The sequence below is a fragment of the Gorilla gorilla genome, chromosome 3 (genome assembly GCF_029281585.2).
Source record: "Gorilla gorilla gorilla isolate KB3781 chromosome 3, NHGRI_mGorGor1-v2.1_pri, whole genome shotgun sequence".
Taxonomy (NCBI): Eukaryota; Metazoa; Chordata; class Mammalia; order Primates; family Hominidae; genus Gorilla; species Gorilla gorilla.
In genome coordinates, this window is record NC_073227.2 from 102103028 (window position 1) to 102121098 (window position 18071).

The 18071-nt window shown below is 40.7% G+C and overlaps 1 protein-coding gene across 3 annotated transcripts in view; it reads right to left on the reverse strand.

The window, feature by feature from the left end:
• RASGEF1B (RasGEF domain family member 1B) overlaps positions 1 to 18071 on the reverse strand; it is a 619996-nt gene that overhangs the window by 395000 nt on the left and 206925 nt on the right. For all 3 annotated transcript variants that reach the window (XM_063705365.1, XM_055384935.2, XM_055384941.2), the window contains one exon: positions 6265 to 6318. In XM_063705365.1, coding sequence (XP_063561435.1) covers positions 6265 to 6318 — 54 coding nt within the window. The remainder of the gene's footprint in view (positions 1 to 6264; positions 6319 to 18071) is intronic.

Below are 18071 nucleotides of genomic sequence, written 5' to 3' on the forward strand. Positions count from 1 at the left end.
ACCCAGAAAATCTGAGACAGGTCTCAGTTAACTTAGAAAGTTTATTTTCCCGAGGTTGAGGATGCATGCCTGTGACTCAGCCTCAGGAAGTCCTAAGGACCTGTGCCCAAGGTGGTTGGGATGCAGCCTGGTTTTATACATGTCAGGGAGACATGAGACATCAATCAAGTACATTTAAGAAATACATTGGTTTGAAAGGCGGGACAACTCAAGGGGTGGCAGGGCTTCCAGGCTACAGATAAATTTAAACATTTTCTGACTGACAATTGGTTGAGTTTGTCTAAAGACCTGGGATCAATGGAAACGAATGTTTGCGTTGCGATAAGAGGTGAGGGAGACCAAAGTTTTATAACGCAGACGAAGCTTTTAGCTAACAGGCTTCAGAGGGAACAGGCTGTAAAATATTTCTGATCAGACTTAAAGTCTGTGTTAACGTTAATGCTGGAGAGGTATAATGAGGCATGTCCCACCCCAGTTCCCTTCATGGCCCGAACCAGTCTTTCAGGTTAAGTTTTAAGAGCTCTGGCTGAGGAGGAAGTCCCTTTAGATGATTGGGGGACCTTAGAATTTTATTTTTGGTTTACAGATTTGACATAAATGGATGTGTTTGTAGTTTATTAGTTTTCCAGAAAGTAACTTTCATAGTGTTTTGGAAAATGGAGTGGATATGGGAAACGTGGTATAAGAAAAGAGTGAGAAGGAGTTGTTGGAAACTTCTAAAGGAGAGATGAGGAGGAAAGGGAAGAAATGACAGGAAGATCCCAGGAATGTTTCACAATGGAATTTACGGGATTTGACAGTTAGTTGGATGTGAGAAGTAAAAGAAAGGGAGAAACCAGGGATAATATTAAAGTATGGTGAAGCTGGCTGGGCGCGGTGTCTCACGCCTGTAATCCCAGCACTTTGGGAGGCTGAGGCGGGCGGATCACGAGGTCAAGAGATCGAGACCATCCTGGCTAACACGGTGAAACCCCGTCTCTACTAAAAATACAAAAAATTAGCCGGGCGTGGTGGCGGGCGCCTGTAGTCCCAGCTACTCGGGAGCCTGAGGCAGGAGAATGGCGTGAACCCGGGAGGCGGAGCTTGCAGTGAGCCAAGATCGCGCCACTGCACTCCAGCCTGGGTGACAGAGCGAGACTCCGTCTCAAAAAAAAAAGTGTGGTGAAGCCATTAACCAAGGTGGTGAATATAAGAGAAGAATGTTCAGAATGTAGAAAAAATTCATGTACATTGGACACGGTCTGTGGACCGTGGAAAAGACCTCTAGTTAGTCAGCAGCATGGATCCTTGGCTCAGAAGATATTTCATTATTTGTGACACAGACTCTAGAATAATTTTCTTAAGATAGATCTCATTTGAACAAACTAGATTGCCCAGAGATTGCTGATCATGTGAATGGTGCTATCCATATAAAATATTATGGGGGAGTAGCTGTAGACTAAATACTGTGAAAATAGTGTAACTTGACATTAATAATATATTTACCAAAATCCCTCTTGATTTTTCTGCCTATAAAATAGAAAAAATAGTATTTGTGTAAACAACTTTAAACATTTCTTTTTTAAACGTTCTACCTCATGAATGGATAACATAGTTGTGCAGACTCAAAAGAGGTTGAACAATAATCCCACTTCCCTGCAAAAAAAAAAAAAAAAAAAAGATAAATTGATCAGAGTCATCTGATGGTATGGCCACATTTTGGCTCCCTGCTTCCATAACTCTTTTTTTTTTTTTTTTTTTTTTTTTTTGAGATGGTGTCTCGTTCTGTCACCCAGGCTGGAGTGCAGCAGCCCAATCTTGGCTCACTGCAACCTCTGCCTACTGGGTTCAAGCAATTCTCCTGCCTCAGCCTCCCGAGTAGCTGGGACTACAGGCACGTGCCACCACACCCTGCTAATTTTTTTCTATTTTTAGTAGAGACGGGGTTTCTCCGTGTTAGCCAGGATGGGCTCCATCTCCTGACCTCGTGATCCGCTCGCCTCGGCCTCCCAAAGTGCTGGGATTACAGGCATGAGCCACAGCGCCCAGCCTTCCATATTAACACATGAATTCTATCCCTTCTTCCTTCCTTCCTATTGCAGGGCAAGATGTGTCCCTCCATCCAAGGGATAATTCCGTGCTTTAGGATCCAAAGTCTTCAATCCTTTCAATGATGTCCCTCAGAGAATATTCCCCACCTTCTTTGTGGATCCTTACCCCTTTCCCTTCCTATTGTTTTCTTTCTTACAGCATTTAAACACACTCAAATGCCTCATTGTAAGATACCATATCTCAACCCATAACCCTACCCAACTACTCAATTCTCTCCTTCCTCTTGCAACAAATTGCTTTTAGAAGACTCTATTTTACCATTTTCATTTCTTTATCCCTACTAAGTCCATCTTGCCCTGCAATAGGAAGGAAGGAAGAAGGGATAGAATTCATGTGAGTAAGAATTGTCAAAGCAGGGAAGACTTTTTATTTCTTTATCCCAGCTAAGTCCCAGTCCCACTACAATCTGGCTTCTGTGTCCATCACTTTGATCTCAATAAAACCAAAAAGTCTATGGTATTAAGAAAGCCAATGGATACTTTTCAGTCTTTATTTTACTTAATCACTTAGCAACAGTTTTGATATTTACGACTACCTCTTTTTTTATAGATAATGTTTTTATTGACTTGATTTCTCAGACATCACATTCTTCTGGTGTCTTCCAACCTCTGTGGCCTCTCAGTTTCCCTCTTCCCTCCAAAATCCATAGTCTTCTCCCAGCTCTTACATGTTAACTTTCCTCAAGACTCTTGAAAACCCTCCTCCTTTTCACCTTACACACCGTCTCTGGGTAATCTCATCCATTCCCACTCTTATAACCATTCTCTCTATGCATATTCCTCTCATATCCATATATCCAGCTCAGAATGCTTTCCTCAATTATAAATCAAAATGTCCAGCTGTATGCTAGTCATCCTTACTAGATCTTACACATACCACCAAAATGACATATACCATTGTGAACTCATCAACTTCTTCCCTAAATATGGTCCTCTGCTAGTGGTTCCTGCCTCAGAAAATAGCACCAATATTCTGACACTAGCCGATGTCAGAAATCTAAGAATTGTCCTTAGCTGCTTCCTTTCCCATAACCAAACTATCATATACTGTTGATTTTGAGAAATACTCAAATGTTTCTTGATTCCCCTCTGCCATTATTCTGATCCTGGCCACTATTATCTCTTGCCTAGATTATAGCAGTAGCCTTATAATTAGACTTCACATCTAAATCCTGCTTCTTCTGTCCTTCAGTAACCAAGTGATCTTAAAAATCATATCATGGCACATACATTTACTTTCCCAAATTCAAGCCCTTTAAAAATTTCTCATTCCCTGAGAATAATTTAAACTCTTAATATAGTTGTACCAGGACCTCATTGCTCATCTTTTCCAATTCAAGTTGTCATTTTTCAGGCACTCTGAATTTTGTATAGTTCTCCCCCTCACCTATAGACATTCACACCTGCTGTTCTGCTACCATGTTGTGCTCATGGAGCCAAATCTCATTCATTCTTTGGATCTCTGCTTGAACATCATTTCTTCAGGGAAATTTTCCCTGACGCCTTGATTAGGTTAGGTTCTCCTGGCGTGGGATCCCATGAGCTCTCAACTTAAAAAAAATTATATCATCCATCACAATTTTGCTAATTACTTTATTAATATCTATAAGTTCTATGAGGGTAAAGATCATACATATGTGATTTGTTCATCATGACAGTCCAATGCATGTCACATAGCAGATGTTCTGTGAACACTTGTTAACCGATTAGATGGATAAAATTGAAGTCATAGAAACTGACTATGCTATGTTGATTTGTGCATGACATTGAACTGGGAGAAATAGTGAATAAGCCCAATAACAGAATTGGATAATTCAGAAAATTAATTGATCAAAATTTTTAAAAACCAATAGGAATAGCTAAATGTCCTATCTTCATATTCAAGGAATCATTTACATAAATATAAAAGAAAGTCCTGTTTTAACAGCAGCTCATGTGAAAATGCCTTAAGGCCACGTACAAGACTTCAAACTTCACACAGCCAACAGAAAGATATGGCTCATAAGTAGAAACTGATGCCATCTTACACTGTAGTGGTGCTACACTTAAGAAAACCTATAGCTTGCCTTCACATCATAGCCCACACCTTATAATGTACCTGGCATACACCAGGTGTGTAAACAAAGCTTGTTGAATGTAGAGTGAGAAGTCCCGTGATGCTTTCTGCCAGACAGACCACATCTGGAGATGACACACAATTCTTGACATCAATAACAAAGATTGTGTGAGCCAAAAAAAAAAAAAAGGATAATCTTGTCTAGAAGCAATAATAATAATAGCTAATACAGCATTCACTATGTGTTGGGTAATTTTGTAATCATTTTATATGTATGAATTCTTATACTATATGAGATAGGCACAATTATTATGCCCATTTTACAGATGATAAAAGTAAGGAACCAGTAGGTTATACAACCAACCCAAAATCACATAAGTAGTGAGGAGCAAAGCCAGGTTTCAAAACCAGACAACATGATCTCATAGTCCATGCTTTTGGAAATCAATCATATCAATGTCCCATTGAAATGAAAAAGGAAAATTATTAGCCTGGAGATGGGGTAGAAAGGAGATTCAGGAAAACATATTAACTGGCTTCATACTTAAATATCTAGGAAGGAATCTAAAGGAGACAGCTATTGGCTCAGTAGAATAAAGAACTTGCTAACACTTTGGATTGTCTCCCTAGTGCACATTAGTGTGCCTGACACATAGGCTCACTGGGTTCCCTGACAATAGAATATTCAGTTAAGAGATAGAGGTCCATCTATAAATGATATCAGTGGCAGTCCCACCCCAGTAAAAAGGTGAGACTAGAAGTCCCACAGAAGTCCTTCTCATTCTCTAAGATCTATAATTCTTTTTTTTTTTTTTTTTTTGAGACGGAGTCTCACTCACTCTGTCGTCCAGGCTGGAGTGCAGTGGCGCAATCTCAGCTCACTGCAACCTCCACCACCTGGGTTCAAGCAATTCTCCTGCCTCAGCCCCCCGAGTAGCTGGGATTACAGGCGCACGTCACCACACCTGGCTAATGTTTGTATTTTTTTGAGTAGAGATGGGGTTTCACCATGTTGGTCAGGCTGGTCTTGAACTCCTGACCTCGTGATCCGCCCACTTCGGCCTCCCAAAGTGCTGGGATTATAGGCGTGACCCACCACACCTAGCCAAGATCTATAATTCTAAAAATAATACATGGTCTTCATTCTCAGGCAGCATACAACTCAATGCAGAGAACAAGACAAATATAGCATAATTCAGTGAAGATGGAGATGTAATAAAATAGATTTTAAAATTATCAAAATAATTAAATGAATGGTACTTAGAGCAGTAGGCCCTCACACCACCTTTAAAGGTAAGTAACTCTGCTACCTATTTCCATATCAAGCAACATTAGAAACAGAAGCAGCACAGCAGACAATGCCATAATATAAAATCTTAAGAAATGCCAAGGAATTATATATTATGCACAGGTCAACTCTACATGCAGCTGGTTTTCTGTATCAATAGATAGTGTCAAAGAATTTGAGTTGTTTGGACTATGAAGCCACTTCTCTTCCTCCCAAAAGGAGAATATCTAGCTAAATCTGAGATTAAAGAGGTGGATAAATGTGACCCCTGGCCTGCAAAAGCCAGGAATTAGACACGAGACTATAGCAGGGAGTCTTCAAAGTTGATCTATCACAGGGATGTCTTCCATCAGATGCTAGTGAAGCTAACCCTTTTGCAAAGCATGACAACTTCTCAAGCTTGACTGTGGTGAATCCAAACCAGATTTTTATGCTATATGATCAGCTTTCAAAATACAAAATTATTATTACATTATATTAGGTTTACATTTATTATATTTAAATTTACAAACAAAGATATAGAAGCCTGCAATGCAGTTTATACAGCATTCTCTGAACTCCCCTGATGTTCATCTGCCAGGATAAAGTATCAGATAATAGTGAGATGTAAATATATGGAACCAGAGCTTCTCTATAACAAAATACTGTCAAATAATGGAGTTTCTCACATCCTTAAAGTAAACCATTCACATTTCCATCTCTAAAGAAAGAGAGCCATAATATTCCATCAGAACATCCTCACTGATATCACAGCTTTTCATTCGAATATCACCAACTCTGAAGCCTTTATTACTCTGACAGTATGCTGGAATTCTTGGATGCTGACTTACCTTTTTGCAATCAGATAAGGACTTCTCACTGGCCAATGTGCTGAAAATGGTGGTCTACAAAATAGGAAGATGGAAAACACTTTAGAATTGTTAACATATAATGACAGTGACCATTCCATGTTCATTTCCAATCCAAGGTAGGCATTACCTTCTGTGTCCCCCACTGATTTCTGTGAATTTTAAAATGTGTCTGCCTTCACTATTCCCAAAGCTTCTCTACCCAAGCTGGAACATTCATTATGGGCCAAGAACCATTCAGTGAGGTAAGGATTCTGTTATCTTCATTTTACAAACAAGGTAACGAAAGCACAATTAGGTTAATTGCTATATACCTTGGACATAGTTAGGTCAGGAGGCAAAGCCATCTAACTCCAGAACCCACCTCCAAACACATATGATCTTCTGTCTTAAAGAGATATGTGCATAATGTTAGAGTCAGCTATGCCCAGTCTTTCAAATGACAGCTGTTATGAGCCCAAGTGGGAGAATAGAGCTTCTGCCTATGTAAGAGATTTGTGAGTCTGAACAATACCAGGGCTTGCTATCTCCTTTCTACTATCTTTAATGCACTCACTCTCCCTGTAGTTGACTTCTCACACATTTGTATGTATACTTGCTTGGCCTGATGAACCACTCAAAAGGCACTGCAACATTCAAGGCTATATTGGGATTTACATGCAAGTATGTTCCCTTTGGACAATCCTATGAATAAATACATAGCTATGGTCAGCCATACAAACAGTATTGAGATTTTTTTCAGTAAACTTTTTTACATTTTCTTTAATTATAAAACTAATATTTATTCTTAATGAGTTAGTCTCTTTTATACCCTATCCTCCTGAGGTAACCCATAATACAAATTTGTATTCGTCTTTCCACACTTTCTCTATTCCCATGCAAATATGTCTGCACATATTATATAGAAGTCTCCTTCTTATGATCATACCATCTTAATTAAGAATATATTATCAACATCTTTCCAGTTCAGCCCATGCAGATTAATTCATCTTCTTAATACCTATATAACATGTCATAATATGAATATATCATACTTTTATGCTTTCCTTTATTGATCAACAGGTTTTGGTTCTTTCATTGTTGTTGTTTCTTGTTTTCTTTTGTTTGCTATTACAAAGTATGCTGCAATAAACATGCTTGTATATGGCTGGAAAATCTAGTGTATATAAACTGTCTCCTACTCTCTGCTCATATAACATCATAAAAATATTTACCACCTCACCTAAGGTTTTGGTTTGCTTTGTTTTCTGTTTGTTTGTTTGTCTGTTTTGCAATAAGCATGTGAGAAATCTAAGGATCTAAGTCAGCACATATTCTGGGTCAAAACGACATGCAGTATTAAAGGACAGAAAAGACAGAATGTGAATACACATACAAAAGTGCATCTTTAATTTAAAAAATTAAGTTCAAGGTTTAGGTTAGATGTAATCTCCAAGTCTGGTTTGCTGGCCATTTTTATTTCATTTGAGAGGGAAGGAATAAATGTTACTGGGAAAGTTTGAATTAAAAAGGGAAAACTGAAAGAAGGGAAGAATTCTGGTGGCAGAAGAAAAGAGGAAAGGCAAAAGACAAAAAGAAGGACAAAATGAAAAGTTCACAAAAAACAGGCACAAAAAGCAGAATTGTCAAAAAATTAAAAAAGAAGAAAATGGTTTCCATAGAGAAGCAGTCATCTTCGCTCAAAGAGAATAAGGGCACGTGATGCATTCTAGTTACCAGGATCTATCCTGTTGACCTAATTTCAGCCCTGAAACACAGTAGCAGGTGGTGAAAGGACAGGTATAGCCCTGCAAATTTCATGTCCTCTTGCTCTTTGTGCTGCCAGGTATATCTTAGTTTCTCTCATTTCTGTATTGCAATGGGGATGTAAGAAATAGTATTCTTGCTGGCTGTTCAAAGATTAGGGCAGGACAGAGAGAAAAGCCAAAGAACCAGGCAGCATTCCACATGCTACTGTGAACTACCCCACCCACAATCTTCCCATCAGATGTTTTCCTCATGACTTGTCATCATCTTTACTCATTTGTACACATGAGCACTGTGCCATGAGAGAGGCCTCAGTGTTGATTCCCAGATTTCTGCTCCACGAAGGTAAAGACCCACTGAAACTTGGTCATTGCAGTAGTCCCATTACTAGCCCAGTGCTTGGCATGAAGAAGATAACCAATAAATATGAACTGAGTAGATGCAAAAGAAAATAACATCTGGCAAAACTGCAGTCCTTATCCCAAAACATTTCTTTGGAAGCACTGTGCTGGAAAAGCAGCCTCACAGGAAACACTATTATAAAGTGAAGCTCAGGGATATAAGAAAGAAGAGAGATAAAAGACTTCTAAATAATGGTAAAATACACCTTATATTTAGCGTAAAGCTGTTGTCTATTATCTGTTTGGTTTGGCTAAACCAGGCTTTTTCAGTGATGGCCCTGTGAATGTTTTTGGACTAGATAACTCTTTGTTTTGAGGGCATGTGGGGACACACTGTGTACTGTAGGGGGTTCTGTAGCATGTGTGGCCTCTACCCACCAGATGCTACTGACAATCTCCACCTACCTCAGTCATGACAAACAAAAATGTCTCCAGACATTGCTAAATGTTCTCTAGCGGGAAAAACTGCCCACATTTGAGAAAACTGGTCTAAACCCTAAAGGGGCTAGTTATAGAAATGATCCTGATTCCCTAGCTAATGCAACTAAAATTTTTTCCAGGAAATGCAAGTCTAGCGGTGAAAATTTCTCTGCTCAACCCTGAATTCAAGTTTCACTCTCTGTCTGAAATGGGACTCAGAACATAGGGAGGACCCACTCTCCAGCTACTGAAGAGTCCATGTGGGGGCAACTCAAGAGACCATAACTGCATTTTTAGGGTAAGCTTTAAGATGCACGAGCACTGCCACCCTAGGGAGAGTAAATTAAGGAACATGTCTAAGAATTCAGACATTAGTGCCAGAGCCCCAGGGGAAATGATCTTCAATTAAACAATACCAGTCAACCTTTGAGGACAGTCTCAAGTGACCTAAGAAACATATTTGGAGGGAAATTTAGAGTCAGAGATGGGTGAAATTAGCTTCAGTAAAAAATATATATATACATAGGTAATTTTAAATGTTGCATTTGTAGAAAGGAAACACTTTAGCCAAATGGCAAACGTATGCAAAATCTCAAGACTTGGAATGAGTGTGAAAGAGGGGTGGCACGGGTCAATGAGAGTCCATCCCCTTACTTTAGCCATTTTCTAAGGGGAGTTTACGTAGACGCTTGGTCAGTCTCATTTCATTCTCCGCTTCAAAAGACTTTAACTGGCATTCCAGTTTACTAATTGCAGCTATTGTGAGTGACTTTGGGTGGGCTTTCTAAACCTTCCAATAACATGTTCACCTTAATTACTGAAAATGAAAGACTCAAAAAATGGTGACTTGGCCATGCTGTGTCTTTCTTGATGATTGTATCAATATTTTTCTACTAAAAAGGAAACTCCTAATGAGTCACCTCCACCAAAGTTGGCATGATGCTGGGTTTGACACAGGAGCACAAGCACAATAAAGCACAAGTGACTTTTTTAGAGCATTGACTCCTAACCTTGTTAGTGGGGTGACCAGCATGAAGTGAACAGTATTATACATGGACAGTTTTAGAAATTTCCCAAAAAGAATTTAGATAGGTGAGACCTCTCTTTTGACCATTTATAAACTAATGCCTGAAATCTCACTTATTAGAGCTCTGTTTTTAGCATAAGGCTTTGATTCATAATAGACAACTCATGAGGGATGTTAAGATATCGGGGGGTTGTCATGGCAGAAGGGAAAATTGGACACTTCATGTATTATAGTTCATTGGTCTATTACATCTGAAAGGGAATGAGTTTATCAGATCCCTTCTAAAAGCATATTGTTATACCTTGGAGTTTTGGGGTTTCTTTTTAATAATTTCTTCTTTTTTTTTTGAGACAGAGTCTTGTTCTGTCACCCAGGCTGGAGTGCAGTGCCACGATCTTGGCTCACTGCAACCTCTGCCTCCTGGTTTCAAGCGATTCTTCTGCCTCAGCCTCCTGAGTAGCTGGGATTACAGGCACCCACCACCACACCCAGCTAATTTTTGTATTTTTAGTAGAGATGGGTTTCGCCATGTTGGACAGGCTAGTCTCGAACTCCTGACCTCAGGTGATCTGCCTGCCTAGGCCTCCCCAAGTGCTGGGATTACAGGTATGAGCCAACATACCCAGCTTGTTTTTTAAATAATTTCAAAAGCAGATTCTGATAGGAGAGAAATGAAGACTTAAGTCATGAGGATATTGGACGCTCATAGTGATGGTAAGCAATCTAAAGACACATGTCACAGGTTAGGTTCCCTAAAAAGCACACTGTGAGATGGCAATTATGGAAATTAGCAAGCAGAAGCTTTATTAGGAAGTGTTCCTGAGATCACCACTTATAGGAGGATAGGGAAGGATGCGGGATAGAGAAGATAAAGAAGTTGGACCATGGTGCAGACTCAACAAAGATCTCATCCAACAAAATGGAGAGCTCAGAAGCAGGTTAAACTCATCCCAAGCTGGAGTGAGACAGAGGCCTGCCCTGGGAAGGCAGCGTGATCCTGGGCAACATAACTGTTTCCAGCCAAGGGCAATTTCCTGGGAGGACTGATAGCTGAGGGCAGTCAGCTGGCAGGACTCCTGGCAGCAGGGAGCTCTGTGCACAGCATTGCCAAGTCCACTACAATCTACTTTGACACACTTTTACCAAGGGCAGATCCTGGCTGTGGCTGATTGACTCTAGTTGAACATGACCCCATATTATAGTTAAAAGTTTGCTGGCCTTTTATGATAGAACCTTTGGACAGAAAAGCAAATTTGCTCAGGAGTCTAGGGCCTAATTCTTGTCCTTTCTTAACAGACCTCCTTGTGAGCTTAAAGTGGATCACCGGCCTTGGGGTCTTGAATTCTTCACTATGAAGTGAGGAAACCCATATTCATTTCCTTTTAGGTCATGAGAGCCTTGGCCAATTTGAAGAAAGTGGACCTGATTTTATCAGACACATTGTTTGGAAATCAATGAGCATACTGCTTAGTTCTTTCTTCATCCTCTGATAAAAGAACATGTCTGACTAAATAATATGGTCAGCTCCTGATTATCTACAGAGGGGAAGAGAATTTCACAGATGAATTTGGGTTCTCCAGAGAAACAGAACCAATAGGATATATAGAGATATATAAGAGGAGATTTCTTATGAGAATTAGTTTGTGTGATCATGGCAGCTGAGGACTCCCACAAGGTGCCATCTGCAGCCTGGAGACACAGGGAAGCCAGTGGTGTAATTCAGCCCCCGCCTGGAGGCCTGAGAACCCAGAGGAAGGGGGAGGGAGGCCACAAGCATAAGCCTGAAGGCCCAAGAATCAGGAGCTCCAATATCTGAGGGCTGGAGAAAACGGATGTCCAAGCCCAGACAGAAACGAATTCCACCTTCCTCTGCATTTGTGTTCTATTTGGGCCTTCAATGGATTGGATGATGCCCACCCACCTTGGTGAGGGCAGATCTTCACTCAGTCTTCTGATTCAAACGCTCATCTCTTCCAGAAACAACTTCACAGATATAGCTAGAAATAATGTTTTACAAGCTACCAGGGCATCCCTTAGCCCAGTTAAGTTGACATGTAAAGTTAACCATCACAACGGGTGATTCACAAAAGCGTAACATAAAATGCCTTTACATTTGACTTTGAGATACATTCGTGGATAATTTAGAAGAATGGTACTTCAACATATCTTCCCTAAATTAACATTAATAACTGTTTGTAGAAATATTCCAAGTGGGCAGAAAGGGAAAACTGACCTAAAAGGAAAAGTGAACTGGGATTAAAAAAAAAATGTCCCTAATAAGTCCTTAGACAGAGAGCCCGCAGATAGGAGATCAGTAATTGGTGGCTCATTTAGTCCAGCCTACAGAAAGAGGCTTCCAGAAGGTATGTTGCTTACCCAATTCTCACTGGTGGAAATGTTTTTGCAAAGTGATTGAGCACTGAAAAGAGACCTCATATATTCTAAAAATTAATTAATTTGTTTATTTTGAGATAGAGTCTCATTCTGTCACCCAGAAAGAAGTGCAGTGGCTCAATCATGACTCACTGCAGCCTTGATTTCCTGAGCTCAAGCAATCCTCCCACCTCAGCCTCCCAAGTAGCTGGGACCAGAGGCAGGCATCACCATGCCTGGCTAATTTTTAAAAAATTTTTTGTAGAGATGGAGTCTCACTATGTTGCCCAGGCTGGTCTCCAACTCCTGGGCCAAGTGATCCTCTCACCTCAGCCTCCCAAAGTGCTGAGCACTTTTGATTGCAGGTGTGAGCCACTACAACCAGCCAAATCCATATGTCCTATACTCGTTTTTCTAAGAGAGAGTTTACCTCTGAAAGTTATCACAATGCTGCTTATTCCCATTAAACTCAATTTAGAGAAAGAAACAGAAATAAATCTATTCTATCTCTACTGTGTCAATTTCTGTTATGTAATGCTTAACTAAGATTTACATTTTTAAAACAGCAAACATCTGACACTTCATTAAATTGGAACAGTCATGTGCAAGAGAATTGCTTAAATATTGAATTATAAAATTAAGAAATTCAGAAATTGAATCTCTAAGATAGTAATATTATGAAATTTTATTTCAAGTATTATTTGTTCCTTTATGTATGTATGTACGTGTGTTTGGGTGTGTTTTTCACTCTCAGCCTGATACCACCAGACAGAGGCCTGGTAGGTTTGATGAATGTCAAATACAGTTGAAAGCTAACAGCCATTTAAAGGAATGATGTCTGCATAAAGCATCTCCATTTGATACCTTGCACCTCACAGACACAATGGATGATTTGTTACTCACTGGTAGATGTCAAGACTAGACCTATCACATTACTAACAATTTGGAAGTCTCTTACACTTAAATCAATGAGTCCCAAAGTGCACACTACTTGGATGCTTTCTTAGACAGTTTAGCCAGCCAATTCTAGGATTTCTAAACAAAGTATGAATTTCCATTAGGTCTTCATGCTTTAGTAGACTAGTATTGATAGATATACACTGGATACAGTGGTATTCCCTCCAGGCAAAGTATGGCATTCACATTTATTTTTTTTTAAAACTGCATAATTATAAAACATCAGCCAAAGGAAAAAACATACCACCAAATAAATGATAAAATTACAGTGTTTTCTTGTAGTCCATGAATACTGAAAATTTCAATTAACCAAGTGAAAAGCCATTGAATGTGCCAGCAGGATTTATATCCCAGACTAATGACCATCATCTGCATCCTATTTAGCTAATGAAGGCTTGGAACACTTGTGGATAATTAAGGGAAAGCTGATGGGAGGAAATTCAGACTACTGAAAGATCAAATCTATTTATGTCTGCATTTAAAACTAAACATATTTAATAGTTCACTCAATCAAGCCATAATGTCTGTTCATCTGGGATAAGATAGATGCTCAGAAGTTAAGTAGCTTGGTTAGCTCCCCAAACTCCAAATTCATTCTTCCTTCATTCATTCAATATCCATCTATTGAATACCTACCATGTGCCTCTTCCCTCGTGAATCAACATGACAGTACCATGATCCGCCTAATGTTTTTCCCACAACTTCACCTTTTCCACCTTCATTAAATGCACCGCTCTGGTTTTCACTTTACCCATGTAACTATTGTCCGGTTACCCATGTAACCTATTTACATGGGTAAAGTTACATGGTTTCATTTTACCCATGTAACTATATCATAACAGACATGGCATGGCTGCAATCCAGGGGCATGATGGGAAACACAGGGTGCACAGCAAACTCCCGGCTTTTTCTCAGACCTGGCAGAGCAGGGGCAGGCCCCAGTCTGATTAATAGATGGGTGTTCATGTGAGGAAGACTAAGGATGTTAGAAAAAAGACAAAAACCTGGTATCCAGAACAGGAACCAAGCTCAGAGCAGCTCTACTGAATTTCACAGAATAGTTTACCAGTCATCTCATCCAACTGTTATTTTCTCACTTAGGGAGCACGTTAAAAGCCCCTCTCTGGACCCCTACCAAAATCCCTGATTCATTTGTGTTTAGCAAAGATGGTGCTTCAAGAACCTATAATCCTAGGATCTTTTCCTATGCTGAAAAATGGCAAACATCGGTGGCAGGCATGTTGTGACAGCTCAATCTTAGGGGCACACATTTATGCCTACAGAACTCCTTCCATATGGGAAAGGAAGCTCAGGTGGAAAAACATCAGCACATCAGAGCCTACCCATATCCAGCTGGGCATAGCTGTAAGCCAATGGAGCTCAAACTTCAGAGGCATAAGAATCACCTGGAGAGCTTATTAAAACACAGATTGCTACACCCCTCCCCTGGAGGTTCCAACTTAGAAGGGATGGGGTGAGGCCAAAGGATTTGCATTTGTAACACATTTCTAGGTATAGCTGATGCTCCCAGTCCTGGAACCTTACTTTGAGAACCAGCAGTCTAGGCTATACCCAAAGCAAGTTAACATCAATGATAACTATGCCTTTTACGACCTCACAAAAGAAGAAAATGTCTCTGGAATTTCCAGAGCATAATTTTAATTAGTAACAATCCTAATGATACCTCCTGACATTTATCATTCATATAATACTTTCCATGTCTAAAGTCCCTTGACACACTTTTTTTTTTTTTGAGATGGAGTCTTACTCTCGCCACCCAGGCTGGAGTGCAATGGCGCGATCTTGGCTTACTGCAACCTCCGCCTCCCGGGTTCCAGTGATTCTCCTGCCTCAGCATCCTGAGTAGCTGGGATTACAAGCCCCTACCACCATGCCAGGCTAATTTTTATATTTTTAGTAGAGAAGGGGTTTCACCATGTTGCCCAGGCTGGTCTCAAACTCCTGACCTCAGGTGATCTGCCCACCTCGGCCTCCCAAAGTGCTGGGATTACTAATGTGAGCCACCGCGCCCGGCCAGACACACATTGTTAAACTTGGACTTCCAAACTATCCTATAGTTATTAATCTTATTTTAGGACACTAAGAAACACAGAGATTAAGTGACTTGCCTAAATTTTCTTAACTAATAAGTACCCCTGACCCTGGCAAGGAGGTTCCTGCAAGACCAGCAGGACACTAAGCTCTGGGGCTAGGGGACGAGAAGCTGTCAAAACACATTTCACGCACTTCACAACAGTGTTTGAATGTGGCCAATTAGTGCCAGGAGCAGAAAGCAGAGCAACAAAGAGCTTCAAAGAAGACACAAAAAAAAGCAACATATTTGGACAAAAAGCACTGAATGGTGACGGGATCCATCCCACAAAGCTGCAGACCAAGTCTCTCTAAAGCCATCAACATTAATATAACAAACCAGGCACAAGGCCTGTACTCAGGCTGTCACACCAATACTGGATATCCTAATCTGACACCGTAAATGCTACAAGGAAGAAGCGTTGAAAGAATTGAAGCAGAGAAGAAAGTAGAACATTTCTATACATTTTGACTTTAAAAGAATAATAAGGGGCTGGGCGTGGTGGCTCATGCCTGTAATCCCGGCACTTTGGGAGGCCGAGGCAGATCATGAGGTTAGGAGTTCGAGACCACCCTGGCCAATATGGTGTAACCCCGTCTCTACTAAAAATACAAAAATTAGCCAGGCATTGTGGTGGGCACCTGTAGTCCCAGCTACTCAGTAGGCTGAGGCAGGAGAATCGCTTGAACCCAGGAGGCAGAGGTTGCAGTGAGCCGAGATTGTACCACTGCACTCCAGCCTGAGTGACAGAGTGAGACTCCGTCTCAAAGAAAAAAAAAAGGAATGGTAAGGAAACTCTATACTGGAACTGGAAGCCATTATCTTAAGTGAAATGACTCAGTAACGGAAAGCCAAAAACTACATATTATCACTTATAAGTGGGAGCTAAACAATGTGTACACACGGACATACAGAGTGGAATAATAGACACTGGAGACTCCAAAAGGTGCAAGGGAGTGGGGGAGGGGGGAGGGGGCTAAAGGATGAAATACTACCTATTGGTACAATGTACACTATTTAGGTGATGGGTACATAATAAAACCCCAGACTTCACCACTGTGCAATATATCCACATAAGAAAACTGCACTTGTACCCCCTAAATCTATAAAAATTAAAATTCAATGTATATTAGCATCTATAATTTTTGAGTCACAGCTGTTGTACATTAAATAACAGGAACTGTCAATGATTTCAAAATATTATTACTCAATATTTAGGAATTTAAATCTTTAAGATCCCTTCAAATTTCCACTATACTTTATACAAACCCCTTTTACAAAACTCACCACAGGTGATTTATCTTGTGCATTGCACTGTAAGCTCACCAGGACCAGAGACCAACTGTTAGTCATCTTTCTACCCTATACGTGAGCACAGTGTTGGGCATAAGAATGAGAACACAGTAGGGATGTTATAAATATTTGTCAAATATACAGTGAATAGGGCAAGGGAGGCAAGAGGAAGAAGAAAGCGAGAAGGGGAAAGGAGGAACAGAGGGAGGAAGGCAGGAAAAGACAAATGATAAATGATAACAAGGGGACAACACGCTACTGTGGAAAGAGTCTTATGAGTTGAATTGTGTCCCCTAAAAAGAGATGTCGATGTCCTAATCCCTGGTACCTGTGAATGTGACCTTATTTAGAAATAGGATCTTGGCAGATGACCCAGTTAAGATGAAGTAATTAGAGTGAGTGCTAAGCCAATAACACTGGCATCCTTACAAAAAGGGGGAATTTGAAGACAGACACACACAGAGGGAAAATGAGGTGAAGACAACCATGTGAGGACAGAAGCAGAGATTGGACAGATGCACCTACAAACAAAGAAGGCCAAGGATTGTGGCCACCACGAGGAGCCAGGACAAGGTAAGAAAGAATTCTGCCCAGGGTCTCAGAGAAAGCCCATCCCTGCTGGCACCTTGATTTTTGGACATTTAGATCCCAGAACCATGAGACGATAAGTTTCTGGTATTTTAAGCCACCCAGTTTGCAGTACAGTTTCCAGCAGTCCAGGCTGGGTGCAGTGGCTCATGCCTGTAATCCCAGCACTTTGGGAGGCTGAGGTGGGCCTATTACCTGAGGTCAGGAGTTTGAGACCACCCTGGCCAACATGGTAAAACCCTGTCTCTACTAAAAATACAAAAATTAGCCAGGCTTCATGGTAGGCACCTGTAATCCCAGATACTCAGGAGGCTGAGGTAGGAGAATTGCTCGAACCCAGGAGGCAGAGGTTGCAGTGAACCAAGATCATGCCACCGTACTCCAGCCTGGGCAACACGGTGAGAGTCAATCAAAAACAAACAAACGAAATAGCCAGGCACAGTGGCACACACCTGTAATCCCAGCACTTTGGGAGGCCAAGACGGGTGGATCACCTGAGATCACGAGTTCAAGAGCAGCCTGGGCAACATGGTGAAACCCCATCTCTACTAAAAATACAAAAATTAGCTGGGCATGGTGGCACAGGTCTGTAATCCCAGCTACTTGGGAGGCTGAGGAAGAAGGATTGCTTGAACCCGGGAGGCAGAGGTTGCAGTGAGCCGAGATCACGCCACTGCACTCCAGCCTGGGTGACACAGCAAGACTCCATCTCAAAAAAACAGAAACAAACAAACAAACAACATTTTCCAGCAGTCCTAGCAAACTAATACAGGGGTCTCTCTTGATCTTCTATTTCAGTGGTTGGTAAACTTTCACTGTAAAGAGCCAGATAGTAAATATTTTACGCTTTAAGGTCCATAAGGTCTCTGTGACAACTACTCAACTCTGTCAC